General features: G+C 37.8%; 1 protein-coding gene across 1 annotated transcript; it reads left to right on the top strand.

The window, feature by feature from the left end:
* The first annotated feature begins 2,275 nt into the window (after nucleotides 1–2,275).
* On the top strand, nucleotides 2,276–3,379 carry LOC110892617 (mental retardation GTPase activating protein homolog 4-like). The gene has a single exon (XM_022139772.2). It carries the CDS (start codon nucleotides 2,276–2,278, stop codon nucleotides 3,377–3,379), a length of 1,104 nt encoding a protein of 367 aa, XP_021995464.2.
* The last annotated feature ends 17,239 nt before the right edge of the window (nucleotides 3,380–20,618 follow it).

Below are 20,618 nucleotides of genomic sequence, written 5' to 3'. Positions count from 1 at the left end.
GAAAGAATTCGATATTTTTACTGGGATCAAAGGAGAGTCAACAAAACAATTAATCGAAAGATATTGCCACCTTGTAGTTGAAATGAAAAGATTAGAAATTGAAAAAACAAATGAAGAATGGATTGATAAACTTTATGATGCACTTCCATATGATGAGTGGGGAACGTATCTTATGATGCTGAAAAACAGTTCTGATTTTGTGAATCTCAATCTGAGTTCATTTATTGAAAAGATCGAAGCCCACGAGCTTGAGTTGTTGAAGATAAAGAAGATGAATTCTGCTAGCGTGCAACAAGATGTATCTTTATACTACAAAGGCAGCCCTTCAATTGCGAATCTTCAAAGTCCAAAGATACAAACAGGATTCAGTGCTGATAACACTTCAAATGCTACATCAAGTTCTCATCAATCAAGCAGTTCTACACCTTTCGCGAATTTTGAATCGAATGTCATAGTTCAGGAACAGTCTTCGCCTCAAAGCTCTACCGGATCAAATCATCAGATCAGAATCAACCCCTAGTGTCGGTTTTGTCATGGTGATAGATTAAGGGCTGAAATTTTAAGATTTGGTCAGTTTTGAAGGATTTGTTGAGGGTTTCGCTTTAAACGATCATTTTACATGTTCCGCTTATGTGTGCAACACAAGGTTCCGCTTTTAAGTGCATAACTGGTTTCACTTATCTGTTCAATTGATGGTTCCGCTTTTAAGTGCATAAATGGTTCCGCTTATGTGTTCAATTGATGGTTTCATTTTTAGTGAAGTATGTGGTTTCGCTTAAATGGTCATTACATGTTTCGCTTGTATGGTTACATGTTCCGCTTATAAGCTCTTTATGTGTTTCGCTTATACGTTCATCAAGATGTTTCGCTTATTGTGCACTTGTAAAATTTTAAAGTTTGAAAAAATTTCTAAGTGTCTGATTCAGTGTGTTTGTGATTTGCAGGTGTCTAATGTGGTATTTGATCCTCTTCACAACAGCTGTTGTGATTTGGATGTTCAAAAATATCCAGAACTGGTCAATTTCAGTGGTATATTGGAGTTTATGAGACATATTCCCATTCAGAAGGCGTTGACTGATCAAAGACCACTATATAGATCTCATATTGAACGTTTCTGGAAGAATGCCAACTACGATGAGCAGAATAAAGTTATCTCTTCAGTTGTTGAAGTACATGGCAAATTGGAGAAGATTCTGGTCACCAAAGCTCTTATTCGTGAAGTTGTTAACTTTCTTGATAATGGGATATCAGGGAGCGTTGAATACTGGAAATTATCTGAAGTCTAAATTCACTAAGCCTTACAAGTTTTTGATTTATTGTATTCTGATGTCATTGAGTCACACCAAAGGAGGTTATGATGCGATGCGTGACTACCAAATGAATATGGTGACTACGTTGGTACTAAACAAGAAATACAATTTTTCACATATTGTATTTCATTACATGGCAGAGAACACTACATCAGAGATCAGGTCTTGGACGTATCCGAGGTTCGTACAGATGTTGATAGACCACGCGTATCCTGAGATCGACAGAAATATCAAGGATGATTTGTTGGTGCAATCACATATGAACAAGATTACAATTACACAGCTTGTGAAATATCACCCGAACCACCCTGAACCGAAAGTTGATGTTGCATTCTTTGGGGCTATAAAAGATGCTAACTATGCTGATCCAGATCCAGTTGATCACCAGAACTGGAGGAATGAAGCTGAGATGAAAGAAGCGGCATATGCTGAAGAGTTAAAAGTTCTTGCAGAGTTCAAAAACACAAAGAATGAGTGGTATGTGAAAGAAACTGGGAGAAGACGCAGAAAGGCGACTCCTATAGTTTAACAGGGTGAAGGATCGTCATCAAAACTTAGAAAGAAGCAAAAGAAAGCAGCAACAATATCTTTGATTGATGAACTGGAAGAAGATAATCCGGTGGTTACTGCAGAAAAGGAACAAGTGGCAGCTACTGAAGATGATCCATTTAATACTGATGTTTTGTTTGATACAGATGTCTTGGAAACAGGGCCAGAAATTGTTGCTCATATTAATAAAGTGGTAAATGTTGAAAGTCAGAAAGAGAAAGAGAAGATTGTTGAAGATATTGAGGGTGACGATGTAGATAAGAGTACAACAAGTTCATCAAGTTCTTCAGATGATGGTATTGACGAGATTGAAAGTCGAAAAAGAATTCAAGAGGAGATAGAAAAATAGAAGTTGTTAAGAAAGAGAAAGAGACAAGAAAAGGACGATGATGATGTTTATGTGCCTTCTCCAGAACATGTCTCAGGATCACAATCTTCTCCAAGAGTTAGAAGTGGTTTCTCCAAAGATTGTCAAAGCTACTCCAAAGATCAAAGTATCGAAGACTGTGCTAAAAAAGAAATCAAAAGAAACCAAGAAACCACCTACGCCACCACATGAACCAACACCACCACAATCACCTATACAATCACCACCCCGACAACCTACTCCACCACAACAATCCTCACCACCTAAACAACCAACACCTCCAAGACAACCATCACCTATTCATCAAACACCACCACAACAACCTTTTGTTACCTCACAAGAAATATTTCAAACACCTCCACTCACCCAAATGCAACCTGGTTTGTCTAGCAGAGGTCTTTATACTCCACAGGATAATCTTTTAGATGTTGGAGATTTTGATTTTTCCAACACTTCACAAGTCAGAAATGTTGAAAAGAAAGTTGAAGAAGTTGTTGCTGAGAACAAGAGGCTAGCAGCAGAAAACAAGAAAGTGTCTGATAGAGAGAAAGTTTTAGAAATACGTGTGAAGAAGCTGGAGATTGAAAACAAAGAGTTGATGAAAACGATTGACTCTGATCAATCAGAAATTGATATCTTGAAGGTTAAAGTTGCTGATCTTGAAGAAGAAAAGGCTAGACGTGATGAACAGAATGAATACTTTAAGTTGAAGAAAAAAGAATTTGAAGCAGCTAAAGCATTAAGAGATCACGAGTTCTATATGCTGAACAAAGTTGTTGAAAGCATGCTTGGAACATCGGTAGATAAAAAGTTTGAAGAGTTGCAGGTTGAAGAGCTCAGAGCTGAACGTCAAGCCAAAATAGACGAGCAAATGAAAGACAAAGGCAAAGGAGTTGAAGGAAGTTCAGCTGTGACTGAAAGATCGATTGTTCCTTCAATGGTTGTTGATAATCCTGAGCCTATCACTGCAATATCTGGTTTGTTTGAGGATGAAGCACATCTTGAAGAGTTGTTGGGTAACAGTGATGATGAAGATGATGAAGAGGAGGATGAAGAGGAAGATGGTGAAGATGAAAACGTATTCTCTGCGAGCAGTCATGGATCTGGTAAAGATGATGATGATGATGATGTGCTCAGGGTGGCACAGGTTTGAAAGTTACAGAAGCTTCCACTGAGAAAACAGTTGATGATTTGATGAATGATTCGGTAAATGAAGAATCAGGGGAAGCAAGTGGAAAGGGAGAGTCTAGTAAAACTCAGATCGTTGAGCATACTGAAAAGTTAATCATGGGATTAGATATTTACAGAGAAATGATGCATACTGTGGATCCTGAGTTCAAGTTCGACTTTGAAGAAGAGTTGAATACTTTTGATATCAATCAACAGCCTGAATACACGTATAAGTATGTTGAAGAGGCTGATAAGTACGACAAAGTTGAAGTAGAAGACTGGACGGATGATGAGGATGTGGTTGAAGATACTTCTAAGTATCCTACGCTTATGGAGTTCTTTGCTGAGGAGAATAGAGAAGAATTGAGGCAAAAAGTAGCTGAGGCAGTGAAAGATAAAAACTTTGAGAGCACTCAAAAGGAAATGGAAAAGGAAGATAGATCGAGGTGGTTCAGAAAGAATCATGAGTGAAAGTTTAAAAGACCTTTGAAGTATTATGAACGTGATCGATGCGTATCTCTTGGTGACATCATCAGTTGGGGTTTCTTACCTCAAGTGAATGCGTATGCAATTAGAAGAGAGTGCGGAGTTTAGTATTTTGAACGTTTATATGACATCATGTCATTACCATGGTGGGATGTAGAAGAACTGCCGAAGGTTAGATGTTTGGATTATCCTGTTCGAAAGAATGATGTTGCTATGTGGGGCTACATTAAATATGAATCGTTGAAAGAGGATGTAGAGGGTTGATCCTGAAACGGGAGTTGAAGAGACTATTTTGAATGTCAAACCGCCAAGAACGATGAAAACAATACCAATGCCTCAGATGGAACAAGACTTTTATAAAGGCTTCATTGGTTGGGTGTATAGTTGTGTCACACCCCAACCAATGGCGGAAACATCAGGATGAGACGAAGTGTGAAGATTGCTAGAGACATCATAACGCTATTTGTGACAATATTTAGAAAATCCAAATTTCATTTCATTTCATAACTTCAAATAGTCAACGTTACAAGAAATTCAAATACGACAAGTTTAACAAAACAACATGATAACATATCAAAATTTTGATACAACATTTTAAACCCTAACGTCTATATGTGTATCTAGGCATCAACGCTACTTCATTTCATAGCATCATCGTCCTCAACCTGTAACATGTTTAAAATAAAGTTCAATGCAAAAGCAAAGGCGAGTATACAAGTTTGATACGTACATAGTAAAAGATAAGTTTGAACAATTCCTCATAGCAAGCATGTGATTCAAGATAAACATTTAAACATGGCATGTGTCTAACATATCAAACCAAGAAAACGCAACTTGCTCATGACATAACCAAAGTTTCAGTAGAGGCGGGTCGTTAATCCTATAGCGCTACATATGTCAAGGTTTGGCTCGTACGAAGTTAATGATAAGTTCAACACATAAGAATCACCCAAATTTAAAGTATCAAGTCATCACATATACAAGCATGTTATAGGAATGTTCATGTGTTTAGACAAAAGTTCATGTGTAAGTTTCAATAGGTAAACATGTTACACCCCAAAAGTAGTAAAAGTAAAAAGGGGAAAAGTACGAGTATACTCACAAAGTTTGCATATGTTTTCCGATTATCCAATTGTTGACGAGTAGAGATTTAGAGTCCGAATGTATAAGGGTTAAGGTTCAAGTATGTTTAGAGTCGAGATTCGGTGTTCAAAACAACATAAAAATAAAATATGAGAATAACATGGAAAATAATCATTTAGTACATATGATGCTTGTTCTTGACACTAGGAAACTCGAAGGAGTTTAGATGTTTTCATGGAACAAGGTTCCATTAGAATCGTGACAAGTTATCATAGTCTAGGATGATGTAATCTAGTACCCCGACATATGAACACTAGTTCATCATCAAAGATTCGATTATTCGAATAATATATTTAGGTTATATAATATATGTCCAATAGTTCAAGCATGAGGTAGAAGATTAAAATCTTCATTTTGGTACCTCTAAATGTCATAGAAGTCATGTAGGAAGTAGGAAGATCAAGTCTTCCATTTAGGCACCTCTATGTGTTCACCACTACACTTGATGTAAAAAAAAAAACAACCAAGGAGGGTCATGAACATACAATAAAGAATAAGAAATATACACACTAACTAAGAGAAATCATCAAATCATGTGAGGATTGTATGTTTGGACAACCCAAGTTGTTCCATAATCACTCATGTATCAAAGACAAAGTTTGACATGACTTGTGGGTTAAAAACCCTAAACAAAACACCAAGTTTATGAGGTTTAATCCTCCGATTTTAAATGTCTCAACCTTGTTTTTAAGCTTAACCAACCATGGGATAAGTTGTAAGCATTAGGACATAGGTATGAGATGTGTTCGACACAAGTTGCATAGGTTTAAACAAGTTTTTGATGAACATAAAAACAAACAGAAAGTTTATGGACTATTTCGGGGCATTTCCAGGTCTGATTTCTCCAAGGAGAAGTCTAGGAATCGAACCCCATGATTATACAAGCAAGTAGGAAAAAGAATCGAGTGAATCGGATAAGAATTGAGTGAGTTATGCTCATTTTCGTGAAGGGGTGTCAATCTACTCGAACCCTTGCTTTCAGCTACGGTTTGGTGGATGTTTTGTGAGTTTTTAGGGTTGCAAAAGTGGTAGGGGGGCTGGTTATAAGTGATATTTATAGGGGGAAGGATTAGGGTTTCAATGGGTTGGGCTTTGGAAGTGTTTAGAAGGGGTTACACCTTGAAACTAGCCCACAAAACCCAACTATATGGGGCTGAATTTTGCTGAATTGGGCTGCCATATTTCTTTATTTTTTTTATTTTTTTAAAACATTATAATGAGTAATTTTGTTAATTAAGTTGTGTAATAATATGCAACAATGTTTCCCCTAACTTGTAACAAGGTAAAATATGAAATAAAACATGATTTAACTAGGTAAAAAGTGTAATGTACAAGTTTTATTTACGAAGCAAGTTCCGTATTTTACAACGATTACGATGAAAGAATGGTTATAAGAACACAAGATTTCCAAAGATAGAATTTCACGTAAGGTTTCTAAATGTAGGATGTTTGAAAACGCAGGGCGTTACAGTCTCCCCTCCTTTAGGAAATTTCGTCCCGAAATTTATTCAAGAGGAAGGCTTGAAAGAGTTTTTGGCATAAAGGTGATCATTAAGAATTGAAACTTGGGAAGTTTGAAAGTTTTGAAAAGTACCAAATTTTGGAGAACGTCAAGGTAGATTTGCAAGGGGAAGTTTTTAAGGATAGTATAAAAAAATCATACTTTCGTAAAACCTGTTTATTGAGAGGAACGAAAAGGTTTGTTACTTTAAATAAAGTAATAGAGGTATACTAAGTATAGTTTCACAAGAATCAAGAATAGGGAGGCTATTTTATAGGTAACGAGGTAAGTTAGGACTCAAATGTTTAAACAAGCTGGATTGCGAACGAGTTTTGTATAAAATAATACGAGTATAGAATGAACGAATGACTCTTAAAGAGTACAAGTATGTGAATAGCATAAGTGTTGGATAGATGAACGTAGTGTGTTAAGGATGAAGTCTCGTCATGAATAATCGGATATAATGCGTTTGTGAGTTGCGTGAAGTTGTATTAGGTCCAAAAGGTCTGCAACACACTGAATTTCTCATGGCACGTTTTACGAAAGTTTGGTAACATGGTGAAAACACTTATATATAGGAAGTACCAGCGGCGTATCCACCATGTTTTAACCACATTACGTCCGTTTCGTTACTTGGGGTCATGTTACGTTCCGTGTCTTACCATACACAGTAGTACACTCTATGGTTCTCATACGCCTATCACTATAATCCCGTGTGCACCCGCGATTATACTGATTGTCACATGATCCACATAGCTTGTACTAGTTATGTATGAATCAAGGTATACATGAATTTGAAAATAAGAATGTGTACGTAGAAGAATGTCGTATGTAAGCATGTTTATGTTTAAGCATGTATGGGACCCACGTAAGCGAATCCCTCGGATTACGCTCGCGTATAGGTACGAATGTACAAATCATGAGTAAGGATGAAAGTATGAGCATAAGTTTAAGTATGAATACGCATGTATGTATGAGCATAAACATAAAACGTGTAAGTAGTATGTGTACAAGCAGAAGCGTAAAACGTATAAGTAGTATGTGTATGAGTACAAGCATAAAACGTATGAACATAGGTGTAGGTATGAAAAATAAATATTGCGTATATGGTGTACGTTGAGACATTGTAGAGAAAAAAAAAGGTTAAGTATGTAGATACGAACGATATAAATGATGTTATCGCGAGATATCGACTAAAATGTGTATGATGATGTGCATGTATAGTTGTTTAAACAAAACGTTGAGTTTGTCGAATCAAAATTAGATTGAGCTTGGTTTGAAAGGTAGAATATAGTTTGTATATGTAAAGGAACATAAAGTACTCATTGGTCATGCTTAACGTATTTTGTAATGATTGAAATGCTACTTTTGTTTAAAAAAAAAGGAGTTCACGTATGTTAAAAATTGTCGGTCCCCATGAAGTCTTCTAGCCCACGTGTTTTGAAATTTGGATGACGAGTTAAGCGTTGTAGAGAAGGTATTTTTTTTTAAATAACGGGTTTGTTTCATTTGCATCAAAACATGAAAATTTGGACTTTGAAAGTTCTTGTGAAAACGTCGACCCTTAGAAAAGAAATTTAGTAAAAGAACTTAGTGATTGTTTAAAAATAATTTTAACAAAGGATTTATTGATGTTGGAAAGAGTATTTGGTAAACGGTCATATAACATCTATGAGGTCTTATAAGTAATTGAGAAAGGTTAGTTTGATTTCGATTAAGAGTGGAAGTCTCTAGTATGATGATATAATGTGAACGTGTTTCAGTTAATAAATCAGATGTGAAGTTCATGGGCAAGAGATTCATTAGACCGATTAAATTGATAGGTAGCATTTCGTAAGGTTTGGAAATTCGTGTAGTAAAACGGTAAAGACATGATTAAGAATCTCGTGTATATGATTTGAGTGAAAATGGATGGTAGAATAAGAAGTACGTTTGATAAACAATGTATTTTGAAATCGGTATAAGTAGGTATTTTGAATAATGATAAATGATTTAGGTATAAAACATGATCGGGTTTGCATAATAAAATATTTTGAACGATAAGTTTTGGGTAACGGTCACCTAAGTAAGGGAATCACCCCTAACTCGTTGGTGAAGTCGTTTTAAGGGAAGAGGGGTGGAGTCAATCGTCAAGGTAAGGAAGTCACTCCAATCTCGATGATACATCTCCACTAGTTGTTACAAGGAATATGAATTTAAATTATATGAAAATCATGCGTATATAAGTGTATCGAAAAGGTTCGATATGTTGTGCGTGTGAAAAGAGAAATCAAAGGTAAACTCGAGGTTGAAAGATTGCATCGTATAAAATGAACAATAGAAACACATGTTTGACCAAAGTTTGGAGTGTTCCAAAACGGAACTTTGACTAACCAAAGTGGTCGAAAAGTCTTTTGAATTTGAGGAGCATGTTTTGGCCTAATAGGTAAAATACTCTCGCCGACAAGTCGGTTAACGGTATTTACCCTTCCGGTTACTACATGTCCCAAATCAATCGAAATTTCGAGACTTGGCGGGATTTATGAAAAAAATGCCAAGGAGTGGAACTAGTCGACAAGGTGCGGGTTTCACCCCTAACTTGACGATTTCGTATCCTAAGTGTGGTTGGTACTCGTCGGGTCAAAATTTAATTTCGACGTGTTGACGAGGGTCCACTAGAACTTGAAATTTGAGATTTACCATTAAGATGTGGATTTCACTCCTAGCTTAATCGCGATATCTCGTGTAAAAAAAAAGAATAGGTAGATTGAGAGTCGTTCACCAAATTGTGGGTTTCACGCCTATTTTGGTGAATTCGTCCCATTTGTACAATATGAGTGTTGTCGGATTTAGAATAATCGAGTAAAATGCATGAGGGAAGTGTATGTCGAAGGAGATACACAAACAAGTATAAACACATAAGAAAGCATATCAAGGATGATACTTAAATAATGAAATAAAACAAGTATTAACACATAGAGAAATATGTCAAGAATAACACATAAAGAATCGAACAACGAAACAAGTGTTAACACATAATAAAACAAGCATTAATGCGTAAGAATAACATGTCGAATATTACACATGAGTAACATACATGTTTAAAAGAGCATAAATAAGTAACAAATAAAGTATCATGTAGTAGTCCAAGCAAAGCATACGAATAAGGTTCTAAAACTATAGACTAGGCTAAAGCATTCCTACTTTTCCTAATTCCCTATAGTTATGGCTCTGATACCAATCTGTCACACCCCAACCAATGGCGGAAACATCGGGATGAGATGAAGTGTGAAGATTGCTAGAGACATCATAACGCTATTTGTGACAATATTTAGAAAATCCAAATTTCATTTCATTTCATAACTTCAAATAGTCAACGTTACAAGAAATTCAAATACGACAAGTTTAACAAAACAACATGATAACATATCAAAATTTTGATACAACATTTTAAACCCTAACGTCTATATGTGTATCTAGGCATCAACGCTACTTCATTTCATAGCATCATCGTCCTCAACCTGTAACATGTTTAAAATAAAGTTCAATGCAAAAGCAAAGGCGAGTATACAAGTTTGATACGTACATAGCAAAAGATAAGTTTGAACAATTCCTCATAGCAAGCATGTGATTCAAGATAAACATTTAAACATGGCATGTGTCTAACATATCAAACCAAGAAAACGCAACTTGCTCATGACATAACCAAAGTTTCAGTAGAGGCGGGTCGTTAATCCTATAGCGCTACATATGTCAAGGTTTGGCTCGTACGAAGTTAATGATAAGTTCAACACATAAGAATCACCCAAATTTAAAGTATCAAGTCATCACATATACAAGCATGTTATAGGAATGTTCATGTGTTTAGACAAAAGTTCATGTGTAAGTTTCAATAGGTAAACATGTTACACCCCAAAAGTAGTAAAAGTAAAAAGGGGAAAAGTACGAGTATACTCACAAAGTTTGCATATGTTTTCCGATTATCCAATTGTTGACGAGTAGAGATTTAGAGTCCGAATGTATAAGGGTTAAGGTTCAAGTATGTTTAGAGTCGAGATTCGGTGTTCAAAACAACATAAAAATAAGATATGAGAATAACATGGAAAATAATCATTTAGTACATATGATGCTTGTTCTTGACACTAGGAAACTCGAAGGTGTTTAGATGTTTTCATGGAACAAGGTTCCATTAGAATCGTGACAAGTTATCATAGTCTAGGATGATGTAATCTAGTACCCCGACATATGAACACTAGTTCATCATCAAAGATTCGATTATTCGAATAATATATTTAGGTTATATAATATATGTCCAATAGTTCAAGCATGAGGTAGAAGATTAAAATCTTCATTTTGGTACCTCTAAATGTCATAGAAGTCATGTAGGAGGAAGGAAGATCAAGTCTTCCATTTAGGCACCTCTATGTGTTCACCACTACACTTGATGTAAAAAAAAAACAACCAAGGAGGGTCATGAACATACAATAAAGAATAAGAAATATACACACTAACTAAGAGAAATCATCAAATCATGTGAGGATTGTATGTTTGGACAACCCAAGTTGTTCCATAATCACTCATGTATCAAAGACAAAGTTTGACATGACTTGTGGGTTAAAAACCCTAAACAAAACACCAAGTTTATGAGGTTTAATCCTCTGATTTTAAATGTCTCAACCTTGTTTTTAAGCTTAACCAACCATGGAATAAGTTGTAAGCATTAGGACATAGGTATGAGATGTGTTAGACACAAGTTGCATAGGTTTAAACAAGTTTTTGATGAACATAAAAACAAACAGAAAGTTTATGGACTATTTCGGGGCATTTCCAGGTCTGATTTCTCCATGGAGAAGTCTAGGAATCGAACCCCATGATTATACAAGCAAGTAGGAAAAAGAATCGAGTGAATCGGATAAGAATTGAGTGAGTTATGCTCATTTTTGTGAAGGGGTGTCAATCTACTCGAACCCTTGCTTTCAGCTACGGTTTGGTGGATGTTTTGTGAGTTTTTAGGGTTGCAAAAGTGGTAGGGAGGCTGGTTATAAGTGGTATTTATAGGGGGAAGGATTAGGGTTTCAATGGGTTGGGCTTTGGAAGTGTTTAGAAGGGGTTACACCTTGAAACTAGCCCACAAAACCCAACTATATGGGGCTGAATTTTGCTGAATTGGGCTGCCATATTTCTTTATTTTTTTTTTATTTTTTTAAAACATTATAATGAGTAATTTTGTTAATTAAGTTGTGTAATAATATGCAACAATGTTTCCCCTAACTTGTAACAAGGTAAAATATGAAATAAAACATGATTTAACTAGGTAAAAAGTGTAATGTACAAGTTTTATTTACGAAGCAAGTTCCGTATTTTACAACGATTACGATGAAAGAATGGTTATAAGAACACAAGATTTCCAAAGATAGAATTTCACGTAAGGTTTCTAAATGTAGGATGTTTGAAAACGCAGGGCGTTACAAGTTGTATTTCAACTGAAGCCATAATTACTTACAGAGCAGGAGGGGAGATTCGAGAGATACATGTTTATGATCCCATGTGGCTTGTAAATTGCTCTGCGAAGGATATAGAATGCCTTTTCATCAACAAGATTCACTATCAACCAGCAGATAGAGAACAAGCGCAGCAGTTTCAACGTGTTGTTTTCCTTTGCTTTCAGAAAGGTATCAATTCTGAGAGTAAATGGAAATCATCTTGGTGGTCGCTTGATGAGAAGATGAAAAGGAAAGCCAAACGTGAACGTCAAAATCTTGAAGAAAAGAAAGGTACGTTTTTGAATATGCAAGCTAAAGAAGAGAAAGCGAAGAAGAAAGATAATGAAAGAATAAGGATTGCGCTTAGCAGGAAGCCGAAGCCAAGGGAAGAGACGTTCAGAGCTGTTTGAAGACCCGAAGACAAGACGAAGACTGCGGCTGTATCCAAGGGGGAGTTTGTTGGTGCATAATGTCTAAAGCCTGCGTCTTAGTCTTAGTTAATCAATGTATAGGGTCTAGTTATGTTAATTATGCATTGTATAGGGGTTATTTGTGTAAAAGTTGGGTTTTCATGTAAAGGTTTCGCTTATATGGACATGTCCATATAAGCGAAACTACTTGTTAAAAGGTTTCGCTTCTATGGACTGGTACACATAAGCGAAACTATTCCCCTATAAATACCCTAAGTGTTTTCTCATTTTGGAGGTTGATGTCACAAGTGTAGCCGACCTGCTGACCTTGTATTTCATGAAAGTTGAATGAGAAAACGGTGTTAAAGTGTATTACTTCTGTTTCTACTCATTTCTTCTACAGTTTTACTTTGATTCATGCCAAATATGTATTTCCGCTACATGTTCGGTAGGTACTAGCTCGAATTGACTCATTTGACTGTCATACTCGGTCCTACAATTTGGACCTTAAATCAACAAGAGGTTCAAGTCCGCTTATTCGGACATATTTTTATCAAGTCCGCTCCAAACTGCATCAGGTCCGCTCCAAATTGCATATAGGTTAGCTCAAAAGAACAATCAAGTCCGCTTCAGTGTCACTTAATTTGATAGGTCCGCTCCAAAGACATTTTATTCGTAGTTCCGCTCATTAGGTCCGCTTTTAGTGACAAAGTTCAATAGATCCGCTTATCTGACAAATTCAAGTCCGCTCATATGGTCCAATAGTGGTTTCGCTTATCACGCTTGAACTGTCGTCGTTTTGTCTGAACATTTAAAGATTGTCGGGCATTCAATTAAAGTCATGTGATATAGCAGTATATTAAGTGCTTGGCCAATCAATTTTCGAATAGAAAAGGTTGCATGTGATATTCATAACAGGTGTTATCGAAACTTTGCATGTAGGTTCATTGGTCAAATGAAATAAAAAATCATCTGAAGTTGTCAGATCGGTAATTGATGATGTCGGCCACACTAGTTTGAAGGTCCAATTAAATTGTGTTGAATTAATAGAAAACAGTGACAATCAGTTTGTCAAAAGGATCTATGGCACCGGCCCATGTGTGGATAAGTGTCAAAAGAACGGTCCAATGAGATCAACTAGTGTCACAATTAAACTAGTGTCATTTTGATGTGTGAATAAGTGTAAGCATTTTGTTCGGCCCATGTGCGGTTAAGTGTCCGAAGTTTTAAGTTTTGTAAAATCATTAACTAGTCGGTTTATGTGGAAGTAAAGGTCCAATCCTATATGTGACAAACATAAAACATTTACGGTCCAATGAGAGATTAAAGAATCACTATAGTGTGGCAGCCCATGATTTGAACAGTTGCGGCCCAATCAAAGTTTTTTAAAAGATACTCTTGTCGGCCCTTTGTTATCCTTATTGCATCAAGAGTTTAACAATCAGCGGCCCAATTATATTGATTTACATGGAATGATCGGCCCAAGTATCTAATTGAAGTGGAAAGTTATTTTGATCTAAAGTCCAAGTGTGTGTCAGCTCATATATTCGGCCCAGGTTCAAATTTCTTTTAAAAAAAGGATCAAGCTCAAAGCATAACAGTTCACAAAAGGTGGTTCAGTCCGTTTGATTTCAAATTCGCTCAAGGTCGTGTGTTTTAGCCAGGTCATTGGAAAAGATCGTTTAATTTTGATCCGGGTCATAGCAGTCCGCACAGTTTGTCAAACTTCAGTCCGTACAGAATATTCATCAGTTCGAGTGATTCAGTTCGCACAGAGTATCAGTTTGATTCAGTTGCTTTGATAAGTGTTTTAAACTGATTGTGTTTTTGTTTGATTGTACGTCAGGTGTGAAACATGGATACCGAGTTCTACAACGCATTTGCAACACCGTCTAGTCCAGCTGCAGTTGTTCAAGCTATGAATTTAGAAAATGAGACGGGAACCACCCAAAAACCCCCGAAATTGATGAGTATCAAAGAATACTACAGGTGGAAAGATCGATTCGAGAACTGGGTCCAGGCGAACCATCTTAGATCATGGGAATGCATCTTGAAGAAATATGTGTTGCCTCGAACAGATTTACAAGTTCTCAAAGAGTTATCTAAGTTCACAGATCAAGAACGGGTGATGTACAAAGCTGAGAAAATGATGATAAGTCTGCTTCAGCAAGCAATCAAAGAAGATATATTCATTTTGCTACAGCACGATAAAACTACAAAGTCAATCTGGGATGCTCTTAAAGTAAAATTTGAGGGAAGCGAGAACATGATAAAGAGAAAGAAAGCGCTGCTTAAGAAAGAGTTTGATCTGTTCAGCAGTCTACCGGGTGAAGACACAAAGAAGTTGATTGAGAGATACTGTCACCTTGTACGATCAATGTCGATGTTGAGTATTACTAAAGATCGTGAAGAGTGGGTAGATAAACTTGCTGATGCGTTACCACCGAAGGAGTGGGGAACATATCTGATGATTTTGAAAAACACGGGTGTTTATGATGGGTTAAGGATTTCTCAGTTTATCGAAAAGATCGAGAGTCAGGATTTGGAACAACAAAAGATCGTGAGGATGAATAGTCCGAGTGGTCAACAGGATGTGAAGATGTACTATAAAGGAAGTATTCCAGTTCCTGAAGCTGAGAGAAGTCCGAAAATTCAAACTGCGTTCAATGCTGGGGATTCATCAGAAAAGGCTGATCAGGGTTCTGGCAAAAGCAGCAGTGGATTCTCATCATTTCCGAGTGTTAATCCTAAAGAGTCAAACACAAGCTTTCAGTCTCAAAGCACAAAAACAGGAAATGGCTACGTAATTCAATGCAACATTGCTTTAAATCTTCCAGAAGGTCAAAGCTTCTCAGAAGACACTGCTAAAGACCACATGGCTCTTCTTGGTTCTGTATTGTTATCTTATGAGGGTCTAGTAGCTGGTCGGATCGGAAATCCCATGCTCACCAAAGAGGATTACGACCAAATAGACGCCGAAGAAATGGAATTAATGGATATCAAATGGTGTCTTGCAAGTGTTCTTCGACGTGCTGAAAAGTTCAAAACAATCACCGGGAGAAATGACTTTCTTGATGCTCATGTATCTACTTTAGGTTTTGATAAATCTAAAGTTACTTGTTTTCGATGCAGGGAGAAAGGCCATTTCAAACGGGAATGCAAGAATAGAGAAGCTAGCGGTGCTCAGAATCCATTTGGTAAAGATGATTACTACCGGAAAGCCATTTATCAGCAGGTTGGTCAATCACAAGATTCACAGACGGCTCATGGTAGAAAGATTGAAGATTCTAAGAGAGCGTGTTTGGTAAACTTCAACTGGAGCAACTACATATCTCCTGATAGCAAAGCGTGTATAGTTGATCAATATGATGAAAGACTGCCTGAAGGATTCAGCTGGGATATGTTCGTTGATGAAAAGGGAGAATACAAAGCTGTTTTGGTCAAAAATCTAATGAGGATAATGCAACCAAACTCTTAGTTATGGGGAATGATGCTTGAAATGAAGAACAATAATAAGGATCACTTCGATGTAAATTGCACAAACAACACAAGGATTTATACGAGGAAAAAGCCCTTGATCAATGAATGATCTCCGGCATAAAAAACCTCGGGTGATGGAAACTACCGATCACCAAGCTCAAATAAATCAATAAAAGTTTACAACTTCGGATAGTGACGAGCTAAGTACAAGGATCACTATGGTTAATCGTGTAAAAGTGTGAGATTTGTTAAGTGCTTGTTGAGAGCTTTGAGGCTGCAATTGCACAAGAGTGTGTGTGTAACCGAAAATGGCTAAGTGTTCTAATTTTAGCTCGTCACCCCTTTAAAAATGAAAGCTAACTAAGCTAACTAATTATCCGACTTTTGTGCCATGCTCCCACGTTCTCCACAACGTCCATTTCTATTCAAATGTGTGCGAAATACCCGTGGAATATTCCATAGTAACGTTGCCAAGACCAAGTCAAGCTCAATACTCCTGCAAAACAATACGAAACACAAACAGCCAATCGTTAGTATGAGGATCCTTAGGGTGATCCCTGATCCTGATCCTGAAGCTCTTCTGAGGATCACTATCTGTCACAGAAGTAAGGATCACTAATTAGGATAGCAAATAAGGATCACTAATTGTTAGAAAATCCTCCCCTAACAATTGCCCCCAAAATATAAGGAGTAAAATGTAAAATTAACGAGTTATATTTTCTTGATCTTATCTGCAACAAACTCAACGGATTTATAGCCGTTAATATCGAACTATCCGTTGCATTATGACGTCACAGAAGTGACACCCCTGCAAAATCATGATTATAAATAGGGATAAAGACATGATCGTTTGCATTTAAATTCCAGAGCTACTCCCTTTATAACCGCATTCAGAAGATCAAACAGGTATTCTCCCCTTCATCTTCTCTCTTTGCTTGCTCTGTTTTTCTTCTCTTTTCAACTATTCCATTCAAAATGTTGCTCCGGAACTCCCCTGCTAAGGATCACCAGAAAGGAAGCCCCTTCAAGAGTCAAGGGATCATTACAGACTCCGCTAAAGAACGCTGCCTTTTCACCGATCCTCAGATCGATAGGATCCGGTATTTGTTTCCCGCAAACACCGTATTTAAACCCTATGATCCCACTGCCCTGAGCGATCACACTTCTGAATCATGGGTTGCCTTCCCTGTGACCCCGTTTACCATAGGTTACACATATCCCTTTCCAACCTTTACCCAGTCTTTCTTCTCCCTAACCGGCATCTCTTATATCCAAGCCATGCCGATGATCTGGAGGGTTTTGTATACCCTTGAAAGGATCATCGAGAAGGAGGGGATAGATTTAGGCATGGCTGAGTTGGGAGAACTGTATGATCTTACCACCTTTGGTTCCCATCGCTATCTGTTCAAACGAAAACCTGGGGAGGAGTATCCGATCTTCAAAGCCACCAAGAATGATACTAACTGGAAACGGCGTTTCTTTTTTTGTCAGGAGAGATTCTATCCCTGATGGGAAGGATCTACCCAAGAAGTGGGCTACCCATGGTAGGATGGAGGATCCTGAGGAGGATCACCATAGAACTTATCCTTCAGTATAAGGATTACTGACATTCTTTTGCTTTCTTGTTGTGCAGCTATCTCCGTTTCACACCTCAGATTGACTCCTGCTGCTAAAGATAGACTCTCTGCCTTCAAGAGACTTGACCCTGAAAAAAGAACTTTCAAGACTACCACCCAAGATTCTCAGGAAGTATCCTCTGGTTCTGTCACGATGTCAAGTAAGTATCCTTGTTTAAAGATTCAATTAAATAATGAAATTCAAGTAAAATTAAGATACTTATCTTGTTTTGGTTGTGTAGGTGCTGGAAAATCCACCAAGTCTGCTTCAAAGTTCAGCATCACCGATCTCACCAATGTCAAATCCTCAAGGAAGAAGACTCCTGCTAGCCCAACTGCTTCAATCCCCAAGGCACCCCTCAGAGGAAAGGGAGGCAAGAAGAGAAAGGCCTCCAAACCTGAGGATCTGCAAGGCCTCCCCTTGATCCGCCAACAGTTCTTGGACTACTTCAATGAGGTAAGGATCACTGTCCCTGCTTGTATATCCTGCTCGTTTAAGGATCATTTGGCTCTGACATTATCCTTTGTCTGCCTTGCAGAAATTTGCTGAGATCGAGACCTATGTTGGCCACGTTGAGGATCAGGATAACAAGATTGCTGATCTTCAACAGGTTGCCGTGCTGAAGGACCTCAAGATAGCTGATCTTTAGAAGGATCTCCAGAACACCAAAAATGAGGCTGCCAAGATGCTGATCAACTTTGACTATGAGAGGTACGAGATCACCGAGGATGCCAAGGTCTCCGCCGCCATAGCAATGTACAAGACCCAGCTGCAAATGGCCCTGGAAGCTCAGGATCCTGCTTTTGACAAGAGCACCTGGGATGTGGAGGGCTGGAAGGCAAGGCTGGTTGAACTGGAGGACGAAAAAGAGGCTGAGGAGATCCTGACACTTGAGGATGGAGGCAGTGGCAAGGATCAGGGTGGTGAGGCAAGTGGAGCTGGTGGTGATGATGAAGCGAAGGTCTAGGCTGTAGGATTGGGCGATGAAGGAAACTTCTAGACATAGCCGGAGCCCAATTTTTTTAGTGGTTGTTTTGTTGAACGATGATGGTCTATACTCTTGAACAATAGTTTTAGGTTTAAGGATCAAGGATCCTTCAGACAATAGGCAGGATTGCAAATGGTGAAGGGATCCTCTGTTTGGGGGATGAAACCATTGTGATCCTGCCACCTTTACATTCCTGCACAACTTCAAACCTATTATCATGGACACCCTTTACCTACCCCAGCGGACGAGCCACGTATTGCTGGTAGATGCTTGGGATAGGTAATTTTGACAACCTTTGAAGGGTTAGTCTTTTTTGTTAATAAATAAAATCTTAACCTTTTGTCGCTTATCCTGTGTTGTTGTCCTTTAAGTTCCTTTAATTTTCAATTGTCTTTGATGTACATTTATTAAATAAGCAATTTTGAATAAGTAAGACTGAAAACATATAGGATATGATCCATGATCAAATATCCTATGGTTGTAAAATCCCAAAAAGTAGTATATGTTTTAAGGATCACAAGTTCAGTTGTCAAAGTATAAGGGTTATTCAAATAAACAATGAACAAGATAAAAATAGTTAAGGATCATACCTGAGGATCCAAGTTAGGATCCTAACCATAATCAGGATAACTATAAGATAAACCTTAGAGAGAAATAAGGATCAAGGATCCTTAGTTTTTAACTTCAAGGACCTGAAATAGAGCACAACATGGGACTAAGCCAATATAAGATAAGAGTTAGCAACTGGGGACAAGCCCAAGGATAACTGGGGACAAGCCCAAGGATAACTGAGGACAAGCCCAAGGATCGTGTGTAAACTGGAGTATGGCCCTAACTGGCGACTATCCAAACTTAGAGACATGAAAATGCCAAAACCTTAGCTAACGTGAAAACGTTAGAAACCTTAGGAACGGATGTATGGTACGTCTACCATTATACGTAGAATCCTAGGTATAGCCAGTACAATGGAATTATCAGCCCCTAAAGCGAGTACTGGTCCCAATGCCTTGAACTATACCAGGATCATCATGCGCTACAGGCGAAACTGGGGTCAAGCCCAAATAACTGGGGTTAAACCCAAGGACCTGGATTGCTTCTGTAGATAATCAACATTATGCTAAGGATACCTGACCTTTCAAAACTCAGAATCTTGTGAGAGAAGGATAAAGGATACATGATCCTTATCCTTGTATGAGAAAATAAGTAAATGAAATAGTTCAAGATTAGGACATTACCAGAGTAAGGATCATTGATGCTTTAAGGATCCATCAAGGATACCCCTAATGTAAGGATCATACGTGCCAGGAGGATCCTGCTCACATGAAATATTTCTTCAAATGGACAACATTCTAAGCTCTTGGTAACAAATCACCTTCCATGGTCAGCAATCTATATGCCCCTTTCCTGCTTCAGCTTCAATCAAATAAGGGCCTTCCCATTTTGGTGCCAACTTTCCATCAGCAGGATTGGTGGTATTCTGGAATGCTTTCCTCAATACCATATCTCCAACTTGAAACTTCCTGATCCTGACATTTTTGTTATAAGCACCAGCCATTCTTTGTTGATAACTAGCCATCCTTATCCTAGCTAAATCCCTGATTTCCTCAATAGTATCCAGGTCTTGAGCCAGGTTCTCATCATTTTCCTCAGGATCACGGGTACTTGTTCTAGCAGTTGGAACTACCATTTCTGTTGGGATCACTGATTCTGCCCCAAATACCAAAGAGAATGGTGTTTGACCAGTAGCATTCTTCGGGGTTGTCCTATCAGCCCAAAGCACATAAGGTAATTCTTCTGCCCATTTTCCTTTCTTGGATCCAAGTTTCTTCTTCAAATTGTTGATGATGATCTTGTTGGATGATTCTGCTTGACCATTAGCTTGTGGGTGGACTGGTGTTGATGTTATCATCTTAATCCCCCAGCTGTCACAAAAGTTAGTGGTTCTGCCCCCAATAAATTGGGAACCATTATCACATATAATTTCAGAAGGAATACCAAATCTAGTTATAATATTTCTTTTAATGAAGGATATAACTTCCTTTTCTCTGACTTGGGCAAAAGCTTCAGCCTCTATCCACTTGGAGAAGTAATCAGTCATAGCAAGCATGAACACTTTCCCACCAGGTGCTTTAGGG

This window comes from Helianthus annuus, chromosome 12, assembly GCF_002127325.2.
Source record: "Helianthus annuus cultivar XRQ/B chromosome 12, HanXRQr2.0-SUNRISE, whole genome shotgun sequence".
In the NCBI taxonomy this organism is placed as follows: domain Eukaryota; kingdom Viridiplantae; phylum Streptophyta; class Magnoliopsida; order Asterales; family Asteraceae; genus Helianthus; species Helianthus annuus.
This window is presented reverse-complemented; position numbering and strand designations above follow the sequence as displayed.